Raw genomic sequence first — 23,357 nt, 5'->3', positions numbered from 1 at the left:
AGTAACAAAATCTCTAATTTTTACACTTGAAATTTTATCCAATGACAAAAAAGACACAAAGTTCTTCCTAGGTTTCTCTGCCACTTAAGAAAATATGAAATATAGTCATGTGTCACTTAACAGGGATAAGTTCGGAGAACTGCATCGTAAGGCGATTTTGTTGTGCGAACGTCGCAGAGTGCACTTACATAAACCTAGATGGTCCAGCTGCCTACACACCGAGGCTGTATGGTCTAGCCTGTGGCTCCTGGGCTACAAGTCTGTACAGCATGTCAGGTACTGAATACTACAGGCAATCTTAACACAATGGTTAAGTATTATGTATCTAAACATACCCAAACATAGAAAAGGTACAGCAAAAATATGGTATAGGAGATAAAAAAAACGGCACACCTATATAGAGCACTTACCATGAACGGAGCTGGCAGGACTGAAGTTCTCTGGGTGAGTCAGTGAGTGAGAGGCAAGTGAGTGAGAAGGCTGGGGACATTTCCTGTATGCTACTGTAGACTTTTCAACACTGGACACCCAGGCTACACTACATTTATAAAATATCTTTTCTTCAATAAATTAACCTTAGCTTATTGTAGCCTTTTACTTTATAAACTTTAGAACTTTGACTTTTTGTAATAACACTTAGCTTAAAACAAACACATTGTATAGCCATACAAAAATTTTTTCTTCATATCCTTAATTCTATAAGCTTTTTTCTATTGAATTTTTTTAACTTTTAAAACTTTTTTGTTAAACATGAAGACACACACAGGGTCAGTATCATCATCAATATCAGTGTCTTTCACCTCCATCTCTTGTCCCACCGGAAGGTCTTCAGGGGCAATAACATGCACAGAGCTGTCATCTCCTATGGTGATAAAGCCTTTTTCTGAACACCCTCTGAAAGACCTGCCCTGAGGCTCTTCTTGAGGAGGTGTTTCTCTTTTCAGAAATATGTCCATGGTGGTTTGCTTGGTTTGTTTGTTTTTTTCGTTACAGATTTGCTTCTAAGCAGATAATGCCACCATGAATATTCCTCTCTACTACTGAGAACTTTTCGGTGTCTGGGTCCACACTTTCTAACTTTTTATGGAGTGCGCAGAGGTCTGCAAAAGCTTCTGCCAAATCATTCATTGTGAATTTTCTTGAGGGTTCTTTTTCTTCTCCTGCAGTTTCCTTTTTTCTTGCCTTTTCTTCAGCTATGTGTTCCTGTTCCAGTTCTAACAACTGCTCAGAAATCACTTCTAGAAGCTCCTCAATGTGATCCTTATCCAGACCCAGATTAAAGTTGTCACCTCAACCACACCATGTTGAATTTTTGCGACCTCTTCATCCTTGGCAAATCGTTTGAAATTATGGACGAACATTTTGAGTGTATTCTTCTAGATGCTTTCATACATTCCTTGGGCTGACATCACCCCAAGCCCAGGCAAGTTTCTTATGCAGTCATAGATATCATAATCCTTCCAGAATTGGGTCAGTGTCTTCCTCAGATGCAGCAACAGCCTGGGCAAAGGCGCTCCGTAGGCAGGAGGCCTTACAAGCCATTATAACTCCGTGACCCATTGGTTGGATCAGAGGTGGTGACTGGCGGCAAAAACACCACTTTGTTATTGGGATGACGATCCCCAATAAAAGGAGGGTGTCCGGGAGCATTACCAACAAAAAGCAAAATCTGGAAAGGTATGTTATTCTCCACACAGTACTTCTCCATTTCGCTGGTGTAACAATTCAGGAGGGCATCTTGGAAGAAGAGCTGGGGCCTCCATGACTTCTCACTGCCCTTGTAGTATATGGCAGAGTTTATGCTTGGAGACCCGGGCTGCTCGCTGTGCCAGATCACAAGGGTTTCTCACACTGTAGTCTGCAACGCTGCCCTCAAACAACACTGTTTGTCCTGTCCTTAGAAGTCTTGAAACCTGGCACTGATGTGGCCTCCTTATGGATGAAAGTCCTTTCAGGCATCTGTTTCCAGAATAGGGAGGTTTCATCCATATAGAATATTTGCTTTGGCAAGTAATTTCCCTCCACAATCAGCTTATCTAGAGATTCCAAAAATTCTTCAGCTGCCTTCACACCAGCACTTGCAGACTTACCACTCACTTCATTCTTGAATCCTTTAAGCCACCCAGAGCTACCAGTAAATTCAACATTGTAGTTGGGTTGAGCCTTCTTTCAACATCACAAACATTTTGCTTTGGCCATGATCGTCATGGTGCTGTGCGGTCTTCAATCCAGGTTATTAGAAGGTTCTCCATGTCTGAGATAGGCCCTTCTCGAAATTTTGTTAGTCTCGTTGACTTCAATGAAGCAGGTGCTTTAACAGCTTCAGGCACTTTGTTCTTGTTCTCTAAGATTGTAGTTATGGTGGAGTGGGACATGCCTGACTGCCGAGCAATAACTATCACAGATTTTCACCTTCGTAGTCCTTAATCACTCTTAATTTTGTTTCCAGGTCAATCACTTAATGTGGCCTCTTACTGTAAACATTAGAAGTGGATTTTGTATACTAAGGGGCCACGATGAACAACAAAACAACACAAGATTAAATCAAGCACAAGAGAAAATGATGCAAGCAAGAGACGCTGTAAACAGATGTATGAGGCTGCTGCTGGTGTAATACAGTAGACTGTTTTACAGAAAGCTTTTTATGTAAGTAGAAAGTACACACTCAAATAATAAAAAGTATAGCAAACATACAAACCAGTAACAGTTGTTTATTATCATCGACTATTACTGTATGTAACTGTACATGCTGTAGTTTTACACGCCTGGCAGCGCAGGTTTGTTTACACCAGCATTGCCACAAACATGAGAATAACGTGTTACGCTACTGCCTTCACAACAGCTTCAACATCACCGGGCAACAGGAACTGTTCAGCTCCATGATAATCGTATAGGACCACCACTGTATATTCAGTCCCACTATTGACGAAAACATCATGCGGCGCAAGACTAATTAATTTTGACATTTTTCACTTTAGGTTGTTGCCTACAAACAATCCATCACTATGAAAGGCCTAGACAGAGGTGAGAAGGGCGTATGCCAGGGATGCTGCCATTTGGGGAAGCCTCCTGTGCCACTTACCTGGTTTTTTGTAAGTGAAGGGTCCCACAGTCCTACATCCTCCCATGTAGTGTTTTTCAAATAAAAGTCATTAGGTTCAAACTGTTTAAAATCCTAGAAAACAGTGAAAGAAGTTTACAAAAACATAGTGGTATCAACTCTACCCAACCTTACATATATATCCTATCTCTTAACTAGGGTTAGAGTGATGTACTGGAAAACCAACCCCACCGACAACTCAATTAGGAGCCGTAAGGCTCTGAGGAAATACAAAAAGGCGTATGGAAGTTGCACTGAACATTTTGTATCAACCAAACATTCCCCTAGTGGTTAGACAGGTTTCCAAGGAAAACGCTGACGGTTCTAATTCAATAAAAAATTGAGCCCCATACTAACACATACTCTGATAAGTACCCTTCGTCAGAGTACTGTAACTCTTCAGTTGTAGGATTAGAACGGACCGTAATGTTTGCTTATAGCACTACGCATGTGATATTCCGGTTTTGTGCAATAAATAACATTGGGGGTGGGGCAGGGGATTGGACTGGGAAGAAAACACAGGACTTCTGAACCCCAAAAGGAAGAAAACTATTTAAAGAAACAGTATTATGTTAAATTTATACTCTTATATAAAAATTTAATGGCCTGCTTCCCCCCAGGCTAGGAAGATATGAAGTCTTAGGGTATAATTCCCCTTGCTCCTAAAAGGTTCACAGTTCAGTGTGGGACAATCAAGTACATGTAAATTCCAGGACATGTAATGGGTATAATAATGGGAGGAACAAATCAAATACAGGATAGAAAAAGTACCTCATCATTTGCATTATTTATTCTTGAGATGATTAGCCCACTGAGTGCAGTGTGAACGGACTGTTTCATCAGGCAGAGCTACCTGAACCTGAGGGGCTGGAGAGGGAGTGGAGTGAACTTCCACACTAGGGACAGCTAAGAGAGAAGCCCACGTTTGAGAAGCTTCAGTCTACGTGATAAACCCCTAGACTATTATTAGTGGTAATAAGGAAAAGAAAACCTGTTGAATGAGCAAATTGCTTTTTTACTTTCAATTCCATCCAACTGCTTACTAAGTGCCTATATGTGTCCACCCTGTGCTGGGCGTACACAGATGGGCAAGGTAGTTACGGTCCCTGACCAGCTGGAACTAAAAGGCTAGTGGGGAAAACAGTTTTAAACATTTCTTTTCAATCAGAGGCTTTGATCAACTAACCATAAGACCTGGAGCAACGAGACCTAAAAAAGGAGACCAACGCACTGGCAACCCCACAGGGCTATTACCCAGCTCATAGACTACGAAGGCTAGAGAAACAGTTTGTCAAGTCCAAACTGTTATACAAGGGGAAGATAATAGCCTATGATGGGTCAAAAGGGCCAACAAATGCTCAAATCCCAAGGAAAGAGACAACAAGCACCCAAACCACCAGGCCTCAGCAATCAGAAGGTCAACCAGAATATTCAGGTATGTCAGAGTGAGAACAGGCTCTGGAGTCCCACAGACAGACCCTGCCTGCCACATGCTTAGCTGTGAGGTGGACGTATTTTCTTAATCTGTGAAGTGGAGATAAGAATTCCTACGCATCCCCCACCCCAAGGTGTTGTTTTAAGGATTTGAATTTAGAGATAATTTTAAAGTATCTAGTAAAATGTCTGATATGAGTAGGCAGGCCCTCAATGGTAACTGCTTTTGCTTCAGGATGCGAAGATGAAAAAGCCCATTTTAGGGAGATGGGAACAATTAGGCTAATTCAGAAAGCTCTGGTGAAGCTAATGCTGTGGTCAAAATTAAGAATCACGCCTAAGAATTAACCATCCTGGCCTCTGACACAACGTAACCAATCAAAAGCTGAGTTATGTTAAAATTAAAAAATGACATGCTACTTACTTCTATGTGTTCTTTACAGTATTCCAACCCAATGTCACTAAGTATTTTTTTCACAGTTTTCCGGGCTTTTCTTAAACTGCCAAGATTGTTGACAGGAAGTTGGAACATAGTTTCTATTGGAAAAAAAAATTTTAAGTCAAGTCAAAACATGTACAACTTGTAATATTTACTAATTCCACTGATGGATCAAAAACCCTGGCCCAACCTCACAAAAAAGGTGAGTATCTAGCATGTTCTGAATACTTAAAGCAGGTAGGCAAAATAAGTACTCTCCGATCTTTTCTATTTTTAACAGGACATTTTATGTTACAGATTGGCTATGAATCTAATCTGGCACAATTCTGATTAAATTTTTGATGAACTTTTAAAGTTAAGAATTAGGTTAATAATACCAACAGATTATTTTAAAATCAAGTGTGAGTGCTTTTCTCCTTGTGATGTCGAACCTCTGAAAACAGAAAATGCTCACCACTTCCGCATCATTACCACAGAATTTTGAGTGCCAGGGAAAAGCAGCTTTTGTTGTCTGGGAACTCTCCTGCACATTGCTATGGTATTCTTAAACATTCTTCAAAGTTTCTGTATACTACTCAAACTAAAGACACTAATGGTTGTGTAATTTGCCCCTCAGCGAGCACCATACCTGGGCAAAAGCATTCACTTATAGTCATGGAATGAATGCTGAGAAGGGGAAAGCTGGGCACTCAGCACCAGGGCAAATAATGGTAATTATTATAGATTTTTGGGGATCCTTTTAAAAATGAAAAAATGTATGTGTGTGAGGGAATTGAAAGATTATTTAAATGACCTAATATACCAAAGAAGAAATTTAGATTCACTTTCCCCAAGTTCCTTAAAAACAAAGGTTGAAAAAATAAAATTAGTAAAACTTGGGTGGTTGAGAATTCATAAGGCGTCCAATAAGAGCATAAACGTTTCTTATAAAGTATGGTAACAAGTCATCATCAATTTAATAATCTAAATTTTACAGAATATAGAGTAGTTCTAAAAACCAAAAGCAAAGGCAAAAAAACGCATCAGGAATTAAAATTTAATACATGCAAATCTGCTTTTCTAATAAATAAGGGCTGTTACTCTTTAATACCCTACCATTTATAAACCACAATCAAAAAGTCAATCCCAAAGTAGAAAGATGTCACATTACCTCATTTATCATTCTAAGCCAAAAGTCAACATTAACTATATAAAACGGGAAGAAAAAAAGGGTGAAGCCTACCAAAACAGACAATAACTCCTAGAAATTCTGAATCCAGATGTTACCAGAACTTAGACGTCTCAAAATATTCTATATGAAGAACCAAAGTGTAACTGAGGCCAAAAGAGAAATGTATTTCACTGAGAAAAACCCTTATCAGCCTTTTCATCTTCAAGGCAGAACTCCTGCTAGCTATGAAACGTGACTATGGACAGTGTCCTCTGTACTCTCTGCCACCCAGTAACCTGTGTAACATTTAGCTAATAGCAGACTTAGAAGTCATTTCTGATACAAATTGATGTGCATTCAAGACCAAATTTATTATTCCTTATGGAAATTTGATTGCTAAATTGTTTTAAACCATCAAAAAGATTAACAATTTTAAACCAGAGAAAATTTTTAATCAGTTGCTCAATAAAACAGTTCCACAAACCAGGTCATCAAATGAAGAGACCAGGCATCAAAATGGATGCCACAGACACCCAAGCCTGAGAAGAGACATCTTGTTTCTCCATTCATTTCATAAACTCTCTGGAGGCCAAAATCCAGTTCTTTTGGAACTTCTCAAGTTAATCCTGCTTCACTTCAGAGCAGAGGTGTGCCCAGGAGGCAACCATTACTGATTTTCCCAGTATCTTGGATAAGCAGCCCAACATCTCAGCAAAACAAATACACAAAGATTTGGGTACATGGCCACCATCAAAACCACCAGTCTATATAGAAAACATCCAAAGAAGTCAAACTGCAGCTCAGGATAAAGGAAAACCAATTTTCCTATGGAAAATACCAGGCATTCTCAGTGCCTACCCGCGGCTAACTAACAACGTTGTGTGAAGACCTCCAAAGGAAGCACCCAGCGCACGGCAGGCACGCAATTTATCCACCCAGTTCTGAAAATGTGAGTAAGCTCGTAAGGGAGCTTCGTGACAAGAAACTTACAGTTTATAATATAAAAAGTGACATTTCTGCCACAGAGTAAATCTCAAGTTTACTTATTTAGGCTGAGTTTAAAAGGCTTATAAATAAAATAGTGACACTGCTTATTGGAAAATGCTGTATAAAAAAATGGTTCTTTGTTCTGTGATTAGCAACTAGGAGGAACCAAAGTTTACACTGAAAGAAGTAGAACAGTCTAAGATTGTAATTGTCTTCACGACATTTCTAATAACCTTGGGAATTCTATCATCTGCCCCCTTTCCCAGATGGAGGTGCCCTCTTCTCTATGTATTTGCTGATGGAGGCCTTTTCCAATATTGTGTTCATCTAGAGCTGGAATAACACATTCGTAGTATGTGTTACCGACCTCAAAAACATTTACAAAGCGTTTTTCTTTCTTTAAACAATTTTCTCAGTATATAAAACAGGCACACAGCACAGGAATATAAGCAAGGAAAGCTCCCTCCTACTCCTGTTCTACAGCCACAGCAGCTCCCCTTCCCAGAAAGGGCTACTGTCACCATTTCTTGTGTTTCTCTCTTGAGCTTTTCCTATGGTAGTAACAAGCCAAAGGTTCCTTGAAAGGAAGCCTCCAACAAACTTTTATCAGTCAACATTAGACTTATTATGGGTGATAAGAAAAAGAACTCCCTACTGCTTGCTGTGAAGAAACCACTTCAAATTAACTGCTGGCTCCAGGGTTCATTAATGTTATCTATTTGATTCTTATTTAAATACCTTTGCAAGAATTACCCCACCTCCTCCCCACTCCTTAAAAACCCTTTGAATTAGGAATCTAGACGAAGGGTCCATGCCTTTAGTAACTAAAGGGTAGAACAGAGTAAACAGGAAATCAACTGCCAGTTTCCTTACTTTTGAATAGAAAGAGAGCTAAAAACAGAATATTTACAATTATTAGTTGTCCCCAAGTGGCTAGTCCTTTCTCGAGTAGCTGTGGCTATCAGGCTGGCTATTTTTCACAAGGGCAGCACCATTACTCCAATACCAAGGAGCGCTCCCTGCAGCCAAACCATACGTAATCTCTCAGCTCATGGCATAAAAAAGGGAAAATATCCAATTTAATAGAACAGTATCATTGTTCATCTGTTTACCAATCATTTTCAGAGCACCTACACTTTGCCAGTCAATGTACTAGAATAGAGAGATGAACAGGACACAGTTCTTCCCGTTCAACCCTCCACCAACTCTAGGGGATGGGATCTAGAGCACAGTCGGCACGAGGTCCCGGGAGGAAAGAACACACGTGTTTGTTTTGCCTGCCCAACTTCCCTTGGACCCACTCCTGCCGCTACTGATGTGCAGTCAGTTAGGAGGCCCTTCGTCCATTAGAGCAGAGTGTAAACGACTCGGGTAGGCCAATTAGAGTATTCGATCTCTGTAGACACTGTTAGTACAGAGTGGGACATGGGATTCAAACAGGGCTGCCAGCGATGCTGACAAGCAGAGGCAGGACCTGCTGCCACATGGAGAAAGCAGAGGGAAGGAGAGTCCTGCTGACACTGCGTAAGGTCCTCAATCCAGCTGCACTCTGTGCCTGAAAGAGCCTCCACGCCCACCTGTGAATTTTCAGAAATACGAGAACACACACAATCATTTTTGCTTAAGCTTTGGTTCATGTCACTTGTCACCTAAAGTCAGACCTATAGTGGGACATAGAAGACAAAGTGAGTAAGAGGGAAGATGGAGAATTTCACGCAAAATAATTGTACTTGTGAACTGGGTCTAGTAGGAAGAATAGGAGTTTGACAGGAAGATACAGTTATTCTGGAAGATGCTCTGGCCCCTGGTTTCATTAATCAAAAACAAAACACTATATGGAAAGAGTCAAACACTTTCTAAATGCTAAAAGAATTTGGGGAAAGCTCAACAGCCCATTAATAACAGTTTAACATTTGCAAGTGTTTAATTAACAATTGAAGATAAGTAACTTTTGGTAAGCATATAAGACCTGATGAACTAGACTTAAACAATTACTTTTCCAGAATGATTTAAATTTATTGTCGAATGATTCAGCCACACTCCTTTTTCCTATCAATCTTTGCAAATTATACTCACACTACTGATTGGGGCCAAAACATTGAAGTTTTACTAATCCTGGACCAAACTCCTAATCACATGCTTTCTTAAGAAAGCAAGAGTCAGGTGACCAAAACAAAAATCTAAGAACTGTAGCCCTAGGCTACAGATGATTTAAAACCATACAAATATATACACGTAAGACTGATCAAATACATGCACCTCTTTCCCCTCCAAATACCAAAAGCAAAAATACTCCTTTACTCCAAGTACCAAGAGGGTTAGCATAAAGGCAGAGAGAGCCTGTCTCATGAGGAAGTATCTGTAGGCTGAATCTGTATGGGGGAAGGAAGATGATACAACATCAATAACTGTGGACTTGACTGAAGCAAAGACGTCATTAACTGAGAAACATAATTATAATCATTTATGAAAAAAACCCAGCTCTGCCAAAAGGCTGGGATCTAGTCAGGTGTACTCAGAATCTTTTGGGTCAGGAAGATGGAGGGAAACCCAACAGATGGCAATGCTAGGTTAGCAGGCCCAAGGCAAGGTCTGCAGGACCCAACACACCAAGAGTCAGCAGGGCTTCTCTCTATATGGTAGTCCCTCTGCAAAGCCACCAATCAAAGGTGGCATCATTTAGTCACTATTTTTAGGGGTAGCAAAAAAGCAGAAAAGCATCTGTAACTGTGCCTTCAGAAAGTAAAACAAATAAACAAACAAAAAACAAAACAAAATAAAACCCAACCTTAAACCTTTGACCAGGCACCGATAATCAACCCAGGAAAGAGAAAAAAAAAAAGCTTTCAAATCAAACTTCTCTAGATAATGTTTTAAGCTACTGCAAGTGTGGATCTAGCTTGACATTTTCCACTATACAATTCTTCATACTTTTAATATGCATTCTTATATGGTATTTCCCAAGTTCCTAATAAGAATGTGTCAATTTAACATGCCAGGAAATACAAAGTAAATATGATCATGTGTCCTAGTTTCCATCACCTGCTGGTATAACCGCTACTTTCTAATATTTGGGAACTGAAATCTGAACATATACCAGAGTGACAACTAATGTATCAGTTGTTACATTAGTGAATGCAAACCCACATTTCTGACAATGTACAAAGAGCTATACAAGGATGGTTACACTCCTTCCTGGTGACACCTAAACATAAGCTGCTTATACCAGTGGTTTTCAACCCTGCCCCACCACCCAGAGGTGAGACTCTTGCTTTTAAAGAAAACTTAGTTGAAATAGAAAAAAGATAAAAGTGGAGGGGCTCAGATTTAAATGAACAAAGGAAGAAAAAATTCTCTGCCCTCAAATATCTCCTTGAAATAGTTACTTGTTTAAACTAAGCTCATAATACAGACTTATGCCAAGGTGGCAGTCTACTGAAACAAAACCTGGACCTAGTGGGCAATCAACCAAAATAGGAAGTTGGATAGGTGTGGCAGAATTCCAACAGTTTAGTGAAAATCTCCCCTAAATAAAATTAGTCTGATCAGAACATGGTTATAAGAAGCCCACAGTAAGCACAAGGATCAGAACATAGTTTATACTTTGATGTTGTCTTTTAAATATTTCTGCATTAAAGCTGTAAAGATAAATATAGTCTCTCTGGGAATATCTTTTACCGGGATGGAGAAAAAAAAGCAAAGGCTAGAAATGATGCCATTACCAGTGAAGAAAATGGCCGCTGTGTTTTCTAAGTTAATAAAAATTAGGAAGACATTAAAGTAACTACAATATAAACAATTTCAGTTTTGGTAACCTGATCAACCCAAATTAATATTTAAGAAATTCAGATCTTTGATACTAAAACAAAGTATAGGTAGTTGACCTTTGAACAATGAGGGGGTAGGGGCACTGACGCCCTGTGCAGTTGAAAAATCAAAGTATAACTTTTGACTCCCCCCAAACTTAACTAATAGCCTGTTAACCAGTAGTCTTACTAGATAACATAGTCGAGTAATACATATATTGTGTTATATGTATTATATACTGTATTCTTAAAATAAAGTGAGAGAAAAATATTAAGAAAATCTTAAGAAAAACATTTACAATACTGTACATATTTATTGAAAAATAAATCTGTGTATAGTGGACGTGCGCAGTTCAAACCCATGTTGTTCAAGCATCAACTGTCCTCCAATTAATGCTGATATGAGTATTTACATAAAAAATTTTATAACCTAGATTGGAGGTTTAAGAGTCAGATATTTGAAGTTTCTTTAAACTCCCAACCTAACTGAAGAAATGTTAAGTTATGTTGTTTTCTAAAAAGCTAGGCATTTTAAGAAGATTCTCATGAAGAGAACCAAAGCATCAGTTACTTACTGTTATCCATGATGGTACTTTTTAAAAAACTGATTTTGTGATGTCTCTGTGGAACATTTCCAACCCATAAGATAAAAACTAGGCAGAACGAAAACACCACTCCCATATTTATGCACTCTCTTTCCCTCCTACCTCCTCAGCGACAGATTTCATACCTGTCAATATCACTCAGAGTAAAACTGTAGTGATCGTAAAACACTGTTCTCTTTTTATAACCAATAACGCTTATCTTTCCTGAAATCTGAAGTGGTGAAAACAGTCGTCTTATTTGCTTTTAAGCGTGTCACTAAATCCTACTTTTAAATTAAACCAGTTGTAAAAAGGTTTATATATTTGTAAAGCCATGCTGGAACAACCCTCCAACAAGTGAGCACATGGAGAGCCCAGAACCCACATTCAGTCTGGAAGCAATCCTACTCAATCTTTTTCTAAAACACGGTCTTGAACAGAAGCGGCTGATCTTTCAATTTCCTATAAATTCGGGTAAAAGACCTTCCATATGCCAGAAGCTCCTCATAAAACGGCAGCTCTGTCTTCTGCCGCTCTCTTCCTCAGTCCCAAATACTACAGAACAAGTAATTGTCTGATTATCTACAGGCATAGAATGCCTTTCTGGATTAGCAGATAAAACTGTGCAGCATGACAGAGGTAAGAAAAGAGTTTAGTCGTCTCCTCTCTCAATCTTACCAGAAAATGTGCAGCAGTGTTGAGGCTAAAAAAGGGGACATTAGAGAAAGTACTTTGCCAAGTGAAGACATACTTATACCAAAAGCTACATGTGAACACGGCATATATTGCTTAGGAGAATCACCGGAACACTGTTAATGAAGACAAGCAGGCAGGAAACGTCACCCATGTCTGGTTTCTTCTTAACTACTAACTGCATTGACTTTTACTATCCTGTTCGATAATAAAAGAAACCCAGTTCATTAAGTGTCAAACACAAAATTGCCTCCACTTCAGGAAAAGAAAAAAACCTTTGATTTTCTTCAAGTTTTTAACCAAATCAATTATTAAATTCTGTGTAATTTTCATAGTGAATTCTCTGGTAAGTAGACTATTTATGAAGGCAAAGTGAGTATATTTATCTAAATACAGCATCCTGTACAGAAACACTTGGCCATAGGAATACTTTGGGCCACTTTCTATAAACATGTGAATGAATCCCTTCCACAAACAACCCTGCTCTAAGAGACTATCTCTTTGCCTGGTCCCCTCAAGTGAGGGAATTTATAGAAACCCCACAGCTCAGTTCACAAGTTTACTATTTACATTTTGTAACCTGTCCACAACTCTCAGGTCAGCTATAGAAGTTGAATCACGTAGCCAGCCTTTCAAGTTTTTAAGATATTTCCTCCTTCCCGCCCAAGTGTTCCCCCTTCTCCCAAGTAAACCATGCTCAATCTTTTCACAATTCCTTGTTCTCGCATAAGCCAATCACCAATGGATGGGCTCCAGTTTGTCAATCTCTTTGATGCCCTGAGTAAGCAGTTATTCCAGATGTGACACAAGCAGAAAGTCAAGTGGGACAACACTTCTCTAATTCTGGATATTATTTTTAAATTAATGCTCCTAAAAGATGCATCTGTGTTGGTGGCAGCCACTTCATATGTTTGATCAACCAAAATCTTTTTTTTTGGCCTATGTGCTGCCGTGTTCAGCATTAGCTGGTTCAGCTGGTGAGAAAGACAGATACTCTGTATTCAATCCATGTCTGGTTAGAAGAGAAGTAACTATCAACAGTTTTTAAGTGCCCCTCAATTGAAGGGGCATGAGCATTCTCATTCCAAAATGAAAAAGAATATCCAGTACAGTCCTTAGGAAAGACAAGAAATTGAGATTCACATTCCAAATCACAACATCAACTGCAATTTTATGAAAAAGCAGTACTCTGAATACTCAAAGAACCCATGGGTTACCTATTCTAAACTCTTATTTTACAGATTAGCAACTGAGGTAAAGCAACTGGTCCAAGGATGATCAGCTTGTCAAGGACAAAGCTGGGTCTCAAGGTCATCTCCAGATCTAGGACGTACTACTCCCCCCATTACCCACAAAGATGAAGCTGTGATCTGACATGCATTACAAACAAACAATAGCATGTTATATACATACACCCAAAAGTGCCAGAGCTTCAACACCACAGGTTGAAGTGACCTTAAAAAAGTTCAGCCAAACCAGCTCAAGTGGTGATACAGAGACTAAGAATACACACTCATCTCAGGTCAGACAGCCCTATTCCATCCAGAGAACTGCAACAACTCAGCTCTGAGACCACTTGCTCTAAAGTCCTCTTACGTGAAATCACCATGGCTGCCAACATTCACTAGTCGTATCTGAAACACATCTTTCTATCCAAATTGTAATTGCAGTTATCTTGCAAAAGGAAATCCACAACCTTGGTATCCTTACATAAAACAACAGGTTTTCAAAAAACAGGTATGCTATATGTCTCTCCTTTATCATCTTCCCATTATCAATACTCAAAGCATATTCTGAAAATTGCTTGGGAAAGCAGAGGCTTTGGTGATCTTTTTTCTTTTTCTGGAGGGCAGGGGTAGGCAGGGGGTTAGTCAGCTTTGAACAACCTCTTCAGTTCCTTTTCCCAAATAAAATTCCTTTCGTTTTTGTTACATAGGCAATTGGGAAATGAAAACATAGGTCCACACAAAAATTTGTACATGAACGTTCTCAGCAGTATTCATAACACCCAACACCCAAGGAGAAACAACCCAAATCTTCATCAACTGATAAATGGATAAATAAAACATGGTATTATCCATACAATGGAATATTACTCAGCCATAAAAAGGAACGACATATTGATACATGCTCCAACATGGATGAACCTTGAAAGCATTATGCTAAGTGAAAGAAGTCAATCACAAAAGGCCACTTATTGTATGATTCCATTTACATGAAATGCCCAGAAAAGGCAAACCTACGAGACAGAAAGCAGATTCAAGTTGCCTAGGGCTACAGAATTTAGAGCAGAAAATAGAGGGTGACTGCTACTGGGTTCTTTGTGGGGTGATAAAAATATTCTGTAAATGATTCCGGTGATAGTTGCACAACACTGAATATCTAAAAACTAAAAACATTTAATTGTACACTTTAAATAGGTGAATTGTATGGTATATGAATTATCTCTCAGTAAAGCTGTTACCCCCCCCCCCAAAAGCAATTAGGCCTAGTGTAAGATTACAAAATATAAGACAAAAACATAAAATAACTTAATTTTATGTAAAGACAATAGTTAACACTGGGGTAATATTTATCCTTCCAGATTTTTATGTACCTATGATTTGTTTTTCTTTTAAAATAAACAGAATCTATGTATTTCACTGTTTATACATGCAGGAAGAAAACCAAAGTTGCTTGAAAATTTTATACATTTTTATTTTAAGAACTATGTTTGCCAGTAAGGCTATTAACCTTAAAATATGGCTAGTCTGAACTGAGATATGCTTAAAAATAATTTTATTTATATTGTGGTAATATACACTTAACAAAATTTACCAAACCATTTTTAAATGTACAGTTCAGTATTAGTCATACTGTGCTACCATCACTACTATCCACTGCCAGAACTTTTCTCATCTTTTACACTGAAACTCTATACCCATTAAACAATAACTCCCCATTTCTCCCTCCCCCTCTGCACCGGGCAACCACCATTCTATTCTATGTTTTTGACTAAGTACTTCTTATAAGTGAAATCATAATGTATTGGTCTTTCTGTGACTGGCTTATTTAGCATAACATCCCCAAAGTTTATCCATATTATAGATAGATAATTAAGTTCGCTAACTCATCCTAGAAAAAGTGCTACATACCTAATTGCTGAATATCACTATGGTCACCTTCGAAGTACTCCCCTTGGGAAGCTATGCACTGATGCCAGCGCCTAGTCCACCCTTCAAAGCAATTTTGGAACTCTTGTTCTGGAATGGCCATCAGAGCTATCGTCGTATTACCCTTGATGTCCTGAATGTCATCAGAATGTCTTCAATATTTCCTTTCTCTCCGGGTAAAAAAAAGAAGTCACTGAGGGCTAGATCAGGTGAGTAGGGAGGGTGTTCCAATACCAATAGTTATTTGTTTACTGGCTAAAAACTCCCTCACAGACAGTGCCGTGTGAGCTGGTGCACTGTCGTCACGCAAGTGCCATGAATTGTTGGTGAAAAGTTCAGGTCGTCTAAGTTTATCACACACCCTTTTCAGCACTTCCAAATAGTCAACTTGGTTAACTGTCCAGTTGGTACAAATTCGTATCAAAATCCCTGATATCAAAAAAAGTTAGCAACATCGTTCCAACAAATCTGTGAACTTAATGGTCAGATGTTTGTATGTCAGAATTTCCTTCCCTTTTAAGGCTGATTAATATTCTACACCATGTCTGCATATTTAGCTTATCCATGGACACCTGGGTGGCTTCCACCTGTTAGCTATAGTGAATAATACTGCTATGAACATGGCTGTACAAGAGTCTTCTAGACCCTGGTGTCGTATCACATGATAACTGTTTCCATAGCAGTTCTACCATTTACAGTCCATCAGCAGTGCACAAGAATTCCAATTTTTCCACAGCTTCACAACACACATTTTTTTATGGTAGCCATCTTAATGGGTATGAGGTAGTATTTCATTGTAGTTTTGATTTGCATTTCCCTAATGCTTTGCGATGTTGAATATCTTTTCCTATGTTTATTGGCCATTTGCGTGTATCATCTTTGGAGAAATGTCTTTTCGAGTCCTTTGCCCATTTGAGATATGCTTTTAAGTATAAAATATACTCAGGATTTCCAAGGTCTAGTATTAAAAAAAACAAGTATCTCATAAATACCTCTTCAAAAATACTGACATGTTAAAATGACAATACTGTGGATATAACTGGGTTAAAATGTTAAATTTCACTTTTTATTTTTTAAAATGTGGCTACTGGAAACAGATGTTTCCAAAACGTATGCTAAATGAAAAAAAGCTAGTCACAAAAGGACAAATACTGTATGATTCCACTCATGAGACACTAAAAGCAGTGAAATTCACAGAGACAGAAAGAAGGGTAGTTGGCAAGGGCTGAGGGGAAGGGAGAATGGGGGTTATTGTTTAACGGGTACAGTTTCAGTTTTGCAAGACGAAAAAAGTTCTGGAGATGGACGTGATAAAGGGTGTACAACAGTGTGAGTGTGTTTAATGTCACAAAACTGTACACTTAAAAAGTGGTTAAAATGATAGTTATGTATATTCTACAATTAAAAATAAATAAAAAACTTAAAAAACGTGGCTACTGGAAAATTGAAGGCAATAGTAGTGAATATGGAACCAGATAAGGTCTGCCTGTAATTTTATCAGCAGGGTAGTGTGGGTTCAAAATTAGAGGCATTTGTTACTCATGGGTCTCTTTGCCAGAACTACGAATATTAAGCATCTGTTTAGATTTCTCTGAACAACTTTGAAGGCCTTCACAAATTTCCAAACCATTTTGGACAACATTAAACAGTGACTCAATGTAATATATTAATGGCCCCCAAACTGTTGTCTGTAAAAAAAAAAAAAAAATCTTAGCAGAGAGTTCACTTTCCTGGCAAATCTGCTCCACTCCAAGAGGCCAGGAACAGTGGGACGCAGAAAGTCCTCACTTAAAGTCATCGTTGATAGGTTCTTGGAACTGCAGTGAAACGACGTATAAAGAAACCAATGTTACCATAGGCTGACTGATATAAACAAGAGTTAAGTTCGTTCGGCATCTCATCAGAAACAACAGTGAATGAAATGACATTATTCGAGGACCCACTGTTTATCACTCTGTCAGTGTCAAAGGCCCCAATTAACTCTGCCTTAACTGAACAGAGTTAATCCAGCTGGGGTTACTTTAATGCGAAGTTCAACTATTTTCTAGTTTTGTAAAACTTAAATGATTCTAGAGTACCTAGCAGTACAGAAAAAGACTACACGCATTTCAGCCCTCCTCAGTCTGAAAGGTATGCAAAATCACCAGAGCCTTAGGTATAAGATACTGAAGTGCCAGCAAAAGGAAGGAGAAAAAGGTTCAAGGGTGATGCCTACAGACTACATCAAAATTTATGTTTCCAAATAAGATTAAATTGTGTCCATGGACAAAAATTTAGCTGACCTATCAGGTAAAAATTTGACCTATGAGGTAAAAATGTTGACCTCCTCACTTCAAACTTCTGTAACAAGCAGGTGACCTATCACAGTAAAGCTTTCCTCTGCTGAAAGATAGTATGATGCAGTGATCAAGAATACAGCCCTAGAGCTGGGCAGATCTGTGTTCAAATACTCGCTCGGCCACTTACTATCTTTGTAACCCTAAAAACGTTACTTAACCTCTGGAGATCTGTTTCTTTATCGTACAACCAAAAGGACACTACTGTTTAAATGTCAGAAGGATTAGATGAGATGATGCCAGTTAATGCTTAAAAGCAGTTATCATTATCGGGTTGGTGCAAAAGTAATTGCGGTTTTTGCAATTATTTTAACCTTTAAAACCGCAATTACTTTTGCACCAATTTAATAGCTTAAACTAGATCAGGTACTGGAATAATCACTTCAAAAATTGTTGAGTTCACACCAGGGTATAATCTTTTAAAAAGCATGAACTATTATTATTCCTGAGAATCAGATGTGTTTGCCATACACTTGCTTCTGTACACATTACAATGTGCAAACGTACATACATAGAGGATTTTTATACATTTGTGTGAACCATTCATGTTAGATACAGTAAGCATAGTCTTAACTTTACAGGTGCTGTGGCACTTAAAATGCTTATGCAATAGAACATCTGCAAATACCCAAAATAAACTGAGGTGATTTACAGTGATGTAGAAACAAAGGTATGATCTAGATTCTTCATATTTATTTTAAAAAAATGTGGGTCATTCCTTTTTTAAGACTTTCAGACTAAAAGATTAGTGCCTACAACTGGAAAATGCTATTATGTTGCTGCTTATCCTGTTACTTTAAGATTTCAGACAAGAATCCTAGCTATCAATATGAGCATTTCTAGAACACCAAGGGAACCAATGGTTCTCAGGATATACTTGAGAGTGCTGAGAGACTATAAGATACGTATACGGATGGAGATGATGCCTGAGGGAAAAGATGAAAGCTGAACAACTGCAACCAGAGGTGTGGCCCCCTAACCTTTAATCGATGTTATCTACTAGAGTTCACATAAAATTTTATTTGAAAGGGGGAAAGACGCTTCACTGCTTAAAAAGAAAAAAAGACTGAGAATATCTCTAACATCGCAATCTAGCTTTAGGGAGTGCGAGATGGGGAGCATTTCCCAATTTACTCCTTTTGAAATAGGCATTCCTGCAAGGCAGGGCCGTGTCATGGGGAGTGACTTCAGCACTCTGCTGCCTACATAAGAATGCCACAGGCTCCGCGCGGCTTGCTGTCAATACAGGTGGAAAACCTGGCTTAAGAGAAATGTGAAAAAGGGAAATTAATTCACAAGTGGGCCTAAAAGTCCTCTGGAATCATTTCAGAAGCATGTTGCTGGTCTTTGCATCCATATGGCATAAGACAAAGGTACATTATTTTCAACCCCTTAAAAAATTTTCTACACTCTAGCAAAACTACTCAGAAATAATTTTCCCATAACGAGAAATTATTTTTTTCATCATTCTTGAAAAATAAAAAACATATTTAAATCATCTTAAGTTTTTCCTAAATCATTTCCTAGAGTCAAGGCTTAGTTAGCCAAAGCATTTATTCTTTGTAGCAAAAACATTATTCTTATAGCAGGTTTTGACAATTGATGGCTACATTTTCTGCAGAGAAGTTTTATTTTTGTTTTTCTTGTTTTTAAGTCTATCTTGATCTTGAACAAGAACTGAGCACTCCCTGTGTTTAGGACACTTCCAGTCTCAGTTCATCTCTTTCAAAAGAGCAAGAATTCTAATTGTTGACTTAAACTGACAACTTGAATTTAAAAATCTGACAAATTCTGCCATATTTCTACTAGATAGAAGTTTCTTTTCTTCTTTTTTTTTAGAAGTTTCTTTAGATACACCAGGTTTCAAAAAAGACCACTCATACAGGCTCTCAATTGTTGCCAGCTTTCACCAGAAAAGGAAAGCTTTACAGGTTTTCAAGGGAAGCACAGGTTTACACAAGCTCTTACATGGAGTATAAAGCATTCAGAATGGCAGAAGGGCAAAAGCCAGCAATTATCTGTCTAAGCAAAAATAACTGCTCACAGGGGAGAAAGAACAAGGCTGCCCTAACTAAAATACTGGGAAAAGCAATGGGACCCTATAAACATTTTCTTTTTTGATCCTTATACAAGTAATTTCAAACAAGACATATGCTACTTCAACTCACTGCCACCAACACAATTTTCATCTATACTGTCTTGGGGTATGGCTAGCTCGCTCCTTTAACTGTGGAGCCCATTAGGGATCCTTGGGTGTTAGCTGACATACAAGCACAAAACATCACTACGAAGTTATGAAGCATTCATCTGAGCCCTCATTAATCAAACAGCTCACAGGAGCATTATAAACGCCTGTGTTCCAAGCACAGGCCTGGGAACCAGCCCAGACATATTCCCGGGCTCACTTCATCATTGCATGTGGTAGTGCCTTCATTTCCCTACTTGTGAAACAGGGACAGTCCTGAGAGAATTGAGAATGGTTTATAAGATACTTGGAAAACAAAACGGGCAAGCTGGCAGTAGTATTTTATAACACCATAAAGGCCAGCAAGGGGGCCTTTCACACTGACAGCTCATCCTCATTAAAGGCACCAACCAAGTCATCTGAGAAACGTCACATAAACACAACCCAAAGCTGAGCGACTCAATTACAATCTACACACTCTTACTGGAGAGGGAATTAGGACATGTAGGGATTTATTTTCAATTCTAAGGGCGGGTCAAACAGCGTGAGTTTCTTATAGATTATGCGCATGTTTTTTGAGTTAAATCTTAAACTGCAATATATGTTCAGGGCAGTCTTCCCTTTGTGAACTCTTATCAAAAATATTTTATGCCCTCCTCTTAATTTCCAAACCTTTATTTCCTGGAACACTGCTGAAGTTCTTAAGATTTTAGGATTTCTCTCACTGCTGTCTTAGAACAATGCTTGGGATCAGTAAAACCAAGGCAGCTTATGAGTGCATCTCAAAGAACAACTAAAGGCAAAGAGCAGTGAACACACACGTGGAGATGAAGGAACCCGGAACAGAAAAATTGCAAAGAATTTTGCATTTTACACTAATAGAATAAAAATGTGCACTTCCAATCAAAACTGGCACTTTACATAGTTCGCTCACATTTTATCAGTGACTATGTGTGTGTATATATATACATATATACACACACAGCTCCATATAATCAAGTCGATATATACGCTGTCCCAATTTGAGAAGCCTGGTAACATGTGAGGGGAGCCTTCTCCCAGTGAAGCAGAATATGGATCTCATTGAAGCTCACCCCTAACCTGGCAGATATCAAAGGTATACAGGTCACGTACAAAGCTGAGGTGTAAGGAGTACTAAGCCCGGGAGAGACTGAGGAAGCACCATCATCCTTCCTACCACTTTCTAAGTAACAGGATCAGGCAAACAGGCAATAAAAACCCATGAAGTCACAGAGGAACTATGGCCACTCATGCTGGACAAAACATGGATGGTTTCTTTTATAAAGTGTCTCAACAATCAAGGTGGAAAGTGCCAATGTGTAAACAAGAAACAGCTTCTGCATTCAAAATAACAATTCAGTTAATTAGTGTAGGGCTTTGGTTCATAACAGTTTCAAATGCCAAGTTTCCAAACTAACAACATAAAATGTGCAACTGACAGTGATGCCCATCAGTAAAATACGGCATTTGCTTCAGATTTAATACCTCAAGCTCTTACGAAACTAAAGGACGAAAAACTAAGTTTATATGATGCCAATAACAACACATCAAGCTCTGTGAATCTAACTGTAATTAAATTATTCACATAGGGGAACAATATTTTTCTTAATCTTCATGTCTCTTTAGGCAAGTAAGTGAAAGTTACACTCTCATGGAAAGTATTTTACCTTCTGGAAGACATAACAAAGTTTATGACACTGTTTTAAAGCGAAAGTCCTTTGGAAGTCGAGGATGAACAAGTAGCTTATTATGCAATAGTACTGGGCATCTTGGTGTAAACTACAAATTAGCTTCTAATCTTATCAAATAAAAATGTCAATTTTCAAATACTTCCACAGCATTTTAAAAAGTTTATTTTACTAAGATTTAAACAGATTATTTAAAAAAACCTTGTAATGTTTAATCCTGATGTTTTCCTCTGCACTTACATTTCCAACTCTAAAAAAGCAGAATGTATTTTATGTGTACATACATACAAACCCTGATTAATGGAATTAGTCTGCCAAGATCTATTACAATTTATGCAATTCTTGTGTTTCTCAAAAGAAAAATACACTTAAATTCTGAAGATTTTATCTCTTCTCTATTGATCCTTATTTGCTTTTATAACAGAACAGCTCTATCTTCCTTATTAAACTAATTGTCAATAAATGTGTAGCCAACATGTGTGTATCTTAAATATATCAACAGATTGCTGAGTATTTAAAATTTCAAAATACTAAGAATTATTTTTAACAGACACTTTTCAAAATTTATAGTTACAAGGAAGCAACAATTTAACTCGTAGTGTATCTTATATAATGATGCTTTTAGTAATCAAATATAAATAATACATGCGTGTATGTTATAATGAAAATCAAAAGCTATTTTACTTGATAAAACCCTACTGGGTTGGTTATTTGGCAGCAAGTACACACTCATGGAAAGGCCGGTTCTGATCAGAGAAACTTTATAAAGTTTTTAGAAGCTTATCAACTCTTGAGATTGGGGCTTCAAAATAAGAGTAATTAACTTAATTTGTTCAACATGCTGATGGTTAATTTTAACATAAATAGCATTAGAACTTTTCCTACACTCTGGTTTAAGGGAAAAAAGAGAAAATTTAAGCAAAACAAATTCACAGTGGGTATGTTTATAACCAATGACTTCCAGATAGGTAGGGCGAGGCCAATCGCCAACATTTTCTGTACAGAAACTATAAGAACCCAAACGACAGATTTAGCTAGTTCAATGTAGAGCACCTCTAGTAAGACAGTCTTAAGAAACTGTCAACAAGAACCAAGATAAAGAAGGAATTTCTACTTCAAGTTCAATTAAGCAGGATACCCATACCCCACCATCTAGTTAACTGAGGCTTTTTACTATACTTTAATGAACTCTCACAATTTACCTAAATTCCAGCCTTCAAGCCCAATTGTTTCACCTTTTTTTTTTTTGAGTGTCAAAACCAGGAAATCTTTGAAACTGTAGAATACATGCTTTCCTAAGAGCTCACAGCAACTTTTCCTGTAAGGGGAAAATGGCTATTACCACTACGGACATCAGTTAACACTGCATCTTATGTATAATTTGCTAAACAAACAAAAGAAGCTTCAGAAACTTCATCTCAAACAAGAAATTGTCTTCAAATTACTCATTTAAAAACTCATGTACTGTACATCAAAGACCAAATACAGGTCAAAATCATATCTGTTTAACAAATACTAAGTATTTAAAATTACAAACACAAGCATTTAAATATAAGATTCTTGCAATTATTAAATAATTGCAAAAGCAATACAGTTAAGTCTCTAATGGAATACCTGAACCAAACTGCCTCCTGTTCACTCACCAAAATGTTACTTGATAGCAAATGTCCAATGAAAATTCTCCCTTAAGCACTAACTGGTTAACTATGTATCAAAAAATACACCCATTCTCAAAATATACATCCATTCATTTTCCCATAAATTGATCTTGGTGTAGCTATA

The 23,357-nt window shown here is 38.0% G+C and overlaps 1 protein-coding gene across 6 annotated transcripts in view; it reads right to left on the bottom strand.

Moving 5' to 3' along the window:
- Positions 1-23,357, bottom strand: part of ADNP (activity dependent neuroprotector homeobox) — a 33,142-nt gene that overhangs the window by 7,045 nt on the left and 2,740 nt on the right. For 2 of the 6 annotated variants that reach the window (XM_074317461.1, XM_019726087.2), the window contains exons 2-3: positions 4,959-5,071; positions 3,083-3,175 (exon numbers count right to left, since the gene is read on the bottom strand). The exons of 1 other annotated variant lie outside the window; for it this stretch is intronic. In XM_074317461.1, coding sequence (XP_074173562.1) covers positions 3,083-3,175; positions 4,959-5,066 — 201 coding nt within the window. In that variant the 5' untranslated portion in view covers positions 5,067-5,071. Of the gene's footprint in view, positions 1-3,082; positions 3,176-4,958; positions 5,074-17,077; positions 17,163-22,777; positions 22,894-23,357 lie in introns of all 6 variants that reach the window. 3 more of the 6 variants (XM_074317460.1, XM_074317462.1, XM_074317463.1) reach the window with 3 other exon arrangements.

The sequence above is a fragment of the Rhinolophus sinicus genome, linkage group LG13 (genome assembly GCF_036562045.2).
Source record: "Rhinolophus sinicus isolate RSC01 linkage group LG13, ASM3656204v1, whole genome shotgun sequence".
NCBI classification, from domain to species: Eukaryota; Metazoa; Chordata; class Mammalia; order Chiroptera; family Rhinolophidae; genus Rhinolophus; species Rhinolophus sinicus.
Note: the sequence above shows the minus strand (reverse complement) of the source record. Positions and strands in the feature narration are given on the sequence as shown.